Below are 9,684 nucleotides of genomic sequence, written 5' to 3'. Positions count from 1 at the left end.
CACGTTCACTTGCAGATGAATTGAAATCATCCAAACTTTATTTGTCACGCTCGCGTCCATCATTACAAAGCTTTGGGGCCCCTAGCTCTGATTGTCGCTGGCCATTTGTTCAGAGCCCTCGTCAACTAACCCAAACTCCTTCCATCAACAAAATAAAATTTTTTAAAAATGCCTCTCACTTCACAGATAAATCCACAAACAGAGGATGGAAACGGATGAAGAGCAGATCAAAGAGGCAATGCTGCTGGAAGGAAAATATTGTCCAAGAATTATCAAGTAGGCCTGATGATAGTAAACTTTCTTTTTTTTTTTTTTTTTTTGTAACATTTGACACCACAAGAAAGAACCCCAGTTTGATTTTCTAGCAAAATGCAATTATAAAACAACAGCTTTGTGATGTCACTCTAAAATGAGCAGAAGAAGGGGCACCTAATGTGAAAATGATGAGATTTTAGCGTACTGTTTTTATGGCCCCTTTGGCATTTTCAAAGAAGAATAAGCGATCACATGACAGCATGACCATTACTGAAATTCTCCCACAAGAAGCAGAGAATGACTCGTACCATCAAAAGAGCACTTAGAGAGACTCAAAGCCGTGGCGAAATGGATCATAAATGAACAGTTGAGTAGAAATACAGACATATTTTTCAGCTGACTCACAGTCAGACACAAACATGGCAAGAAGAGTGTTTGAAAATATCTATTTTGCACCTACTAGTTATTGTGTTTAATGTTGTTTTTCTACAGTACCTGATAATATATCAGCAGTGTTTCAATAAACTCAAGGTTATCGGTTCAAATCATTTCAAGTTTTGTGCCAATGCTTCTGGAGACCCAGACGTCTCAAAATGAAATGAATAAATAACTATACGGATAAAAAATATACAATAATATCATGAAAGTGTGAAATAGTCATTCAATAAACATTTGTTATTTCATCCTGGTTGTTTCTCATAATAACAGTTTATTGCAGGCCATTTTTTTCCCACTTTTTATTCCAAAAAGTCAATTTTCCAGTTGTTTTTTTAATTTGCAACGCTATTTTTCCCCAATGACTGCTTTATTTATTATTTACTGTTTTATTTATTATTTATCATCTTTATCTTTTTTTTTTTCTTTTTTGGGTCAATCAATACAAACAGAGCAGTGTAAACTATGTGACTGGCTGTTGTTTGATGATTAAACCACCAGAAAATTTCATTTTGGAATAAAACCTGCTGCAATATATAAAAATGTCTGGTAATAAACTGTTATTGTAAAAAGAAGCACAATAAAAATAACATTTCATAATAATTAGCTCAGTTTTTACGTTTTTAGATTATTTCACAATTTTATGGTTGTATTATATATTTTGTCTGTAATTATTCACATAATTATTTATTTCATACATCATTTTGATTTAATATGAAAACATTTGGGTCTCCATAAATGCTTATTGACTGACAAATATACAAATAAATGATAAATGTGTGTTATTTTACAGCAGATTGAAGCAGTTCAGGAGCTAATTAAAATATATAACTGATGGTCAGCATCAGCAACAACCAGATTTAAAGGATAAGGCTGAAAATATTCTACATTATCCTTATAGACAGCAAATCTTGTGAAAAAATACCAAAACCAAATAATTGATCCTCGTATCCAACACCTGATTATTACTCTGTGCCAATCCTGTTGATGTTAACACTTACTTGCGCACCAAATGTGTATTAATATGCATCTGAAAATAGTCTCCATTACAATCTATTGTCTGATACTGATTTATGTTTGCTAAAAACTACAATACCCTTTGCTGTTTTAAAAAAAATGAAGCCATATATTAATCACCTTTTTTTAAACATTTACATCTTCTGCGAGAACGAATGGGCTCGAGTGCCACCATTGTTGGTTTTTGGTCTCTTCTTGGAATTTGTTGACAACAGGAACAGGAAAATAATGAAAAAAAAACACTAACCTTATCCTTTTAAAGTGAGTTGAACAAAAAACTCCTTTAACAGTGTATGTACCTTGAAGAAATATTACACATATCTGTACACATTTGAGGTTTGAGGTTCCCCGGTAACTTCAGTTAAGCACACTTTGAATTCAAATATTCACTGCCACTTCATAAAGTGTGTGTTTCCTCTGCTCAGGTCTGGTTTCCACCTGCTCCACTTTTTATTTCTGTCGGAGCAGCAGCAGTTTGTGTGTTTTTCATTATTGTAACCTACATTGCGACAGCCGCAAAAAGCCTTGTGTGTGGTTGAGCGCTTAAACGCTGCCGAATGAAAGATTCATTTTAAAGAGACTATACTTGTTTCAGTGTGTGGTTTCAGAAGTGGTCTTTGTAGTTTTGCATTATGTAAAACATGTACAGAGTGAATATCTTATACTGTTGCCACATGCCTTGTTCCATCTCTGTTGCCTGAAGTGATTCGCTGAACATATGATGGTCCACTAACGCGATGGCTAAGCACAGTTTTTATCCAGTGATTCATGAAAAATAACAGTTAAAAATACAGTAATGGGATTCTTTAAGTCCCAATAATAAATTATACATAGTTTTAATAAATCTCACACACAGTATTCGCTTTTGTTGCCATGCCAACTCTATTGGCTTTGGACAAAAATACAATATGAAGCAGAGAGAGAGCCACTTCCTGGTAAACACACTCACACAAATACATGAATACACAGACATCCTTCCTCGCCGCTCCCCAGTTACTTAGCAGTACCCCGTTGATCACTGGAGGAATAAAAGAACATAAATGACACATTAAATATGAGCGGATTGCATTAAAAATGGATCACAGCTAAGATAGGTGATGACATTTTAAGATCCCAGCTGGCCGGCTGGCCCACCAGCCTCACAAGGCTCTGAGCGTGCTGTGTCGTCGCGTTTGCTTTGTCCTCCTGAACTTCCGCTTCAGGTTTGGAATGAGCGGCTTTTAGCCCGGTTTGACGTGTCCTTAATGAAAATGTAAGGTCGTGTAACCCAAGAACATGGGCCATAGGAGGGCTGTAAGAGGAGATGATTAAATATTCAAACACTGCAACCCACAGGCTTCAAGCCTTTGTCCTGTCAAGTTGTTTTATGTTTTTGTTTGTGCCAGTATGTGTATGTGTGTGTGTGTGTGTGTGTGTGTGTGTGTGTGTGGGACGGGGTTGCTGGTAGGTTATTAAATCCATGCCTTTCATATAGAACATATAGGCTTGGAGATCTTATTGCCCAAGATTTAAAAATATGAACCCATAACATCCAGAAACCTTCGACGTAAAGTCTCTATGATGCGAGATGTGCACTCAGATGGCGGTCTGAGCCAGTCACAGCTGCTCTCTGTACCGAGGCTGACCGGAGGGTAATGGCAGGGATGCAAGGACGAAGGGAAGGGTGCAGGGGAGGAAGCCAGAGAGGTCGAAGGCTGAAGAGACGCAGGCTATATGTGTATATCCAGTCTTTGTGTGAGTAAGAGCAATAAAAGAGTATCCAGCGGTCTTCGGGCTAACCCCCTGGATAAGGTCTCTCTCTTTTTCCCCTTCCTCCCTCCGTTGTTCTAGGGTCTAGGGTTTGGAAGAGAGAAGGAAGAAGAGGAAGAGAAGAGTTGTTGATTGTGCTGTTGTATTAATGGTTGGAGGTGATCTCAATGTCTGTCTGGCCTCTTAGGAGGCTCTTTGGAGGCCTGACAGCTGATCCCTTCATGTCATTATGTCTCTCTCAAGGACTTTAAGTGGCATATGTTAGGGAGAGAGAGAGAGACAGAGCGCTTGAGAAACAGAGAATGAAAGCAAGTAACATGATACTATACCAGTGTGATACACACAAAGCTCACTCTGTGCCTCACAATAGGCCCGATATCGCCACTTCCCTATTGAGTCCTGGTCGCACATAACAGATTTGCTTCAAAGAGCCACTTTCAACTAAAACTCTCTCCAGTCCGCTGTGGTCGGGCGTGCAGAGGCGTGCAACTGAGCCGTGTCCCAGTGTTGATTTCTCCCGCCCCTTGTGTCTGCCAAACCCCGATGCTGTTTCACAGACCAGAGAGGGAAGAGATTCAAGTTCAAGTCCAGATATGTCTAACCCCCTTTCCCTCCTTTATTTTTATCCCAAACTCCGTCTAGAAGGGACAGGAGAGACATTGATTTGAGAACAGCCCAGACCATCGTCTCGTGGGTCAGGATGGGTAGAGCAATGCAGTCTTTGGACATTCATTAATAATATTTCCAGTCTATGAGGCCTGGGTCTGTGAGGACCCTAATTTTGTGGTCCGACCTTGAGTTCCTGCAGCAGGCCTTGAGGTGGAGGTGGACCCTGTTCCTGATGCAGGACCAGGGGCTGCAGGTGGTGGTTGGCTGCGGTGGATTTGAGTGTGCCGTGGCAGGCCTGTGCGTATGGGCTGCTGGAGGGGATGTGACTGCTGCGGAGGCCGGAGCTGGTAGCCTCTGCGGTAGCGTATTGATTGGGAACGTAGGAGAACCCGTGTGTACTGGACTTCTGGCATGATAAGCTTGAGGCAGAGCTCCTGGGCCAGACTCGAGAACCCACCGCTGAGATTTACCGGAAGGTCGTAGCCCACAATGTCGACCTTTCCGCTAGGCTGCCAGGGGCGGAGGTCCTTGTTTTTGATCTGTGCAGCTGAGCGAAGAAGCGGCATCCGACCGCCGAAGCAGCTTCTCATCAGTCTCTCCTGCGCTCGTCGAAGGAGTCGCACCTCCCTGGCAACGCAAGCTGGACCCAGAGCGGACAACTGGCGCCACAGTGAGGCGTTGAAGTGGTCATAGAGCCGAGCATCTAAAGAATTCCAGGCACGGATTTTGGCTGGGAGGCCTGGTGTGAGGCTCCGCTTGGAGCTCAACGTCCGCATGTTGAGCTTAACATACAGGATGTCGTCCAGATCCCAGGAGAGAAGATGGCGAAGGAGAACCAGCGACTCATCAAAGTACTCAGCAATCATCACCAAGGAGAACACCCGCTCTACTTCCGCCACAAAGGCCCGGGCATACGCCACATCTGTTGCAGGGCGATCCTTGTCTCCTCCCAAGTCGAAGGTCAAGGTGTTGCGTGCATACATGGAGTCCTTCTCATCTGGCCGGTAGTAGCGCCAGGGCTCCCCCAAGAAAGCCTCCAGGGAGCCGTTGGGGACCCTCTTGAAGCTCTGACAGTACTGGTTGTAGTAACTGAACAAAGACTCGAACATGGATCCGGGTTCTCTCAAGATTGTGACATATATTGTGTCGTTAGGCATCAGACGCTGCATTTCTGCCTTGTTGAAGCGCATGTGGCTGGTGATGATGTTTGGCGGCAGCGTGTGAGGATGAACAAAGTGAGAGGTGAAGGAGCGTGGGTAGCAGAACTGGTGGCCACAGGCCTGCACGGGCAATGCCACAGTCAGGTTGTTGCGCTCTGCGAAGCGGAACAGCAGGTTCTGCATGGTGGTGCTGGCCGTTTTGTGGGTCTTGAGAAAGGCCACATTGGTGTGCTTGGGTTTCAGGCCCGGGGCAGGGTGGGAACGGAGGGCAGGACAGCCGAGGTGGAAGGCCTCCATGGTCCTGAAGGAAGAAAAGTAATCATTCATTTGAAGCTCCATTAACTCCAGAAAAAGGAGCAGTTACTCCAAATAAAACTGTGACATTGCAGACATAATTGCACAGATTGAGGTGAGGAGAGAGAGGCTGAAGAACAGGAAAGTTAAAAAGCGAACATGCAGGGGAACTGGAAAGAGAGGCGATTGAGACAAGGGGGCAGACACTGGAGTAGGATAAAGCTGCTGAAGAACAGAGTACCAGAAACTGAGTGCAAGATAATTTAAAGTGTGTCCACATTGTTTGTTAGTGGGACTGAACGATAAATCAATATGAATGTTTACTGACTCTTCAGTTGAGTCATTTCATGATTAAATGAACTTACCGTGTTATCCTTTTACTAAATTCTGTTATCTGATATAGTGATATAATGATTTCCAGCTATTGTAATTAAAAAATGACAAAATGAATTATGAATATGAATTATACTTATTATAATTAAGTTTTGGTTTTATTTGTGTAAAGAGATGTATCAGCAACAGTCCATTGCACAAAACTGTACTTTTGTGTTAGGTAATGTGGTTTGCATCCATTTCCCTATTGTGATATATATCAGAAAGATATTAATACAGCTGGATCAGTATATGTGCCAATACTGACTATGATCCATGTACCCTCCATCCAAAGCTGTGTTCAACTTGTTTGATAACAGGATAAACAAATACACAAAGCATTATTTTGTTTTATAGTTTTTCGTGTGACTTAAAAAACAGAAATCCATGTGCTTTTCCCATTTTTAGTCTACATAGCATAGCATAGATAGATAGATGGATAGATGGATAGATAGCATTGCCATGGGCCACCCCCCCCCCATCCCCCATCCCCCCAGAAAAAATGTTTTTGAGTTTATTAAATACCTGCAGCGATCTCCCACACAGAGAGACGTTCCAGGTTCATACAGTGAAATTGTTTGGAATAAAGCAGCCGTCCTGCTGATAAATCCTGAGCTCCATCAGAGCTGTCTAAAAAAATTATTTCAAAGTCAAAAGTTTAATTCTATTTCCCCTGGAGAGTTTCCTCTGTCCTGCTAAGTTTATAACCACAGTTTTTTTTGGTTTGCTGCTTAAATGTCCCATATGTGCTGCAGTGAAACTTTTCCAATTACTGAAAGCAGCCTCTCTAAAACTACTCTTTAAAGTAAATTGTTAAAGAAAACACTCATAGCGACATCAATACAACACACAAAAAGGAAATCACCTGGAAAGCTTCTGCTGCTCGGCATAATTTAAAAAGCAATAAAGCCTCCAGGGACCAGTAGAGGTGGACTGAAATGTCCACAATAAGCAGCTCTGTTGGGCTTGCCTGGTCCTTTACCTGCTCCCCTATCTTACCAGCCACCTGGAGGTGGGGGTGCTGCAGCAGGAATAAAAACTTTAAACAGCAAAACTAAAAACAGTAGTTATAAACTTGACAGGGCAGAAGAAACTCTCCAGAGGAAACAGAATTAAACTTTTAGCTTCTGAACTCTGAAATCATGTTCCTGCAGCTATGCTGTCTGTCTATCTATCTATCTATCTATCTATCTATCTATCTATCTATCTATCTATCTATTTATTAGGGCTGTAGTCTGCTGGTCAACTGGTCGATTAGTTGGTCGATATGCTCTCTTCCGACTAAATTCTCATTGGTCGAATAATCTCCGTGTTATTTTCATAAGGAGAAAAGTGCTACATCAACAGCTTTCCAGGAGTAATCCATTATTTCCTGCGGAGGGAAGGACAGACTAACAAACTACCTGTGAAAAGGGGGGTGTATTCAAAACACCCCCCTTGTTTTCACAACTTTGAACTCGCCCAACCTAATGGAGACTGATGGGTCTAACTGTACTCAATGTTTATTGAACGTACTGAACGTGTTTCTCTATAATGACACAACGAGAACCCCCGCCAGGCCAAAAAAAATATTTTTTTTAATATTTGATTTCCGAATAAACATCCATTCATTCGGAAATCAATAGCGTTTGGGAGTCTCTGTGCAGCGCTGTTCCAGTAGGTGAGTCAACCTCAGTCGTTGCCTGGGAAACCACTGGTAGCGTGGCTCCGTTAAGGAGTATGTTTACGTAGCAGGTGGGAAAGAGCGAGGGACAGAGAAGTGACGGTGGATGCGAGCGGGGCAGAGGAAAAGGTTAGTAGTAAGTTGCCAGTACAGTACAGACTACAGTGTGTCAGTTAATAAATGCTAAAAAGTCACGTCAATTATTTCCCCAAATGCTGGAATGGAAAAGTGAAGGGGGTTAGCTCCAAAGTTAGCAACAATGGGTTAGCATAACCTGAAGACGAAAACAGAGAAATACAGAAGAGAGAAAAGATTTTCTTTGGTTGACTACAGCCCTACTATCTATCTATCTATCTATCTATCTATCTATCTATCTGTCTGTCTATGCTATAGCAAGCATAGTCAATGACATTGTCTTTGTAGAGATGCAGTTGGGGCAGATAATATAGATATAACAATAAAAACAACATTAATAACAATTGTAAATCACAATTGCCAATTTGAAGACAAAAATGGGAAAAGCAAGTGGATTTCTGTTTTCTTTTTAAATTCACACGAAAAACTGAAAAACAAAATAATGCTTTGAACAGAGGTTACATGGACCTGACTGTATTACATTACAAGTCACATTAAATACAGTTTATTTGTCAGTGTCATAAAATTTGCCTTCCACCATCAGTCACAGTGATCCACAGACTGTTTTTGATGCCACAGCAGCTGCTGGCCTCACGTTACATTAAAAATGATCCCAAAGAGTTCAACACTGTGAGTTTAACAAATTTTAAAATTGGGAAAAAGAGAGCGCTGGTATTGTATCGGTACAGCTGTTATAAACTGAGTTGAGGTTTCAGCATCAGTATCATGAGAGAAAAATTTGGATTGGAGCATCACTGTTAATAAAGCCATCCTGATTTCAAGCATAAAGCCCAGTCCTACTGCGTACAGTACAGTAGCATGCATACAATACACATGAACATATTAAGTATGAAGGCCACAATCACCATGCAATTATAAATAAATCACATTTTTTAGCATCCACTGGTGTCATATTTCAAAAAAAAGATGCACAATGAAACCAAATGTTCATGATACCCTTTTATCTACAGCAAAAGAGCTAAATAAAAAAGTCCAATCACATGTAGCACTGTGAGAATACATACTGAATCCTTTGCACTATTATAATATGTAATATTCCCTACAGACCAAACTAGAGAGTCAGATATTAAACAGGCGAGAAAATGAAGTAAGTAAGTGAAAAGTGGGGAGACGAGGGGGCAGAGCAATAATGTTCAATGAAGTGAGACAGTAAAGACGGGGATGGGGAAAAAGTTTCATAAGTAAAATGTGAAGAATGGGAAAAATGGGAAAGGGTACGAGAACAGAATACAGGTCTGTCAAAGATCTACGATCCATCCTCTCTTTTAATTGGTCCCTCGACCAACTTGTCTCCATATCTGGCTATTATAATAAGCCAGTGCCTCTACGATTCATTTGACTTAAAAAAGGAAAAGACAGTAGCTGCCACTATCATATTTTTCATAAAATATGAGCACCATATGGACTTATAGAGAGATAGAGGGTATATAATGTGACTAGTGTGTGTGTGTGTTTGCATACATGTGGGTGTGTTTCAATCACTCACCAGCTCAAGTGGCCCCCATGGTGCAGCAGAAGACTGACAGTGCTGATGGCAACGACGACCAGGAATATCTTCTTCTGCGACATCGCTCTCGGCTTCACTGGGACTGTGGGAGGAGAGAAAGAAAGAAGAGAAAAGAGTGAGGCGAGGAGAGGAGAGAACATCGGCGAAGGTAGAGTAGGTAAACGCCAGAACGAGGGCAGGTGTAATGAGAAAGCGAAAAAACGAGGATGAGCCAGGGAAAGGAGAATGCCGGTGAAAATGGGCGACTGGGAATTGGGGGAACAAGAGGAGAAAAAGGAGAGTGGAAAAAAAAGATGAAAGGGAGCAGAGACAAGGAGAGAAAAAAGGGAATAGAGAGAGCGAACAAGAGGAAGAGACGGACATGGTGAGAAGGATTTATTCAGGCAAATAATTGCAGGGATCCATTAACAGGAGAAGGTAGTGTGGGCTTGGCTTCTGTCACTCTGTAATAATACAGTGAATGATAC

General features: G+C 41.6%; 1 protein-coding gene across 1 annotated transcript; it reads right to left on the bottom strand.

The window, feature by feature from the left end:
* Positions 1-1,356: 1,356 nt before the first annotated feature.
* Positions 1,357-9,357, bottom strand: gal3st3 (galactose-3-O-sulfotransferase 3). Its single transcript, XM_044341841.1, has 2 exons — positions 9,197-9,357; positions 1,357-5,526 (listed from the first exon to the last, which is right to left on the bottom strand). Exons 1-2 carry the CDS (start codon positions 9,355-9,357, stop codon positions 4,206-4,208), a joined length of 1,482 nt encoding a protein of 493 aa, XP_044197776.1. The 3' UTR covers positions 1,357-4,205.
* Between the last annotated feature and the right edge of the window lie 327 nt (positions 9,358-9,684).

The sequence above is a fragment of the Thunnus albacares genome, chromosome 22 (genome assembly GCF_914725855.1).
Source record: "Thunnus albacares chromosome 22, fThuAlb1.1, whole genome shotgun sequence".
NCBI lineage: Eukaryota > Metazoa > Chordata > Actinopteri > Scombriformes > Scombridae > Thunnus > Thunnus albacares.
Note: the sequence above shows the minus strand (reverse complement) of the source record. Positions and strands in the feature narration are given on the sequence as shown.

What these genes read in the sequence shown, in the direction of transcription:
- gal3st3 (XM_044341841.1), bottom strand. Translation starts at nt 9,357, where the DNA reads ATGTTCTCTCCTCTCCTCGCCTCACTCTTTTCTCTTCTTTCTTTCTCT. An exon ending in CATGGGGGCCACTTGAGCTG is followed by an intron (nt 5,527 to 9,196) that starts GTGAGTGATTGA and finishes TTCTTCCTTCAG; the next exon opens with GACCATGGAGGCCTTCCACC.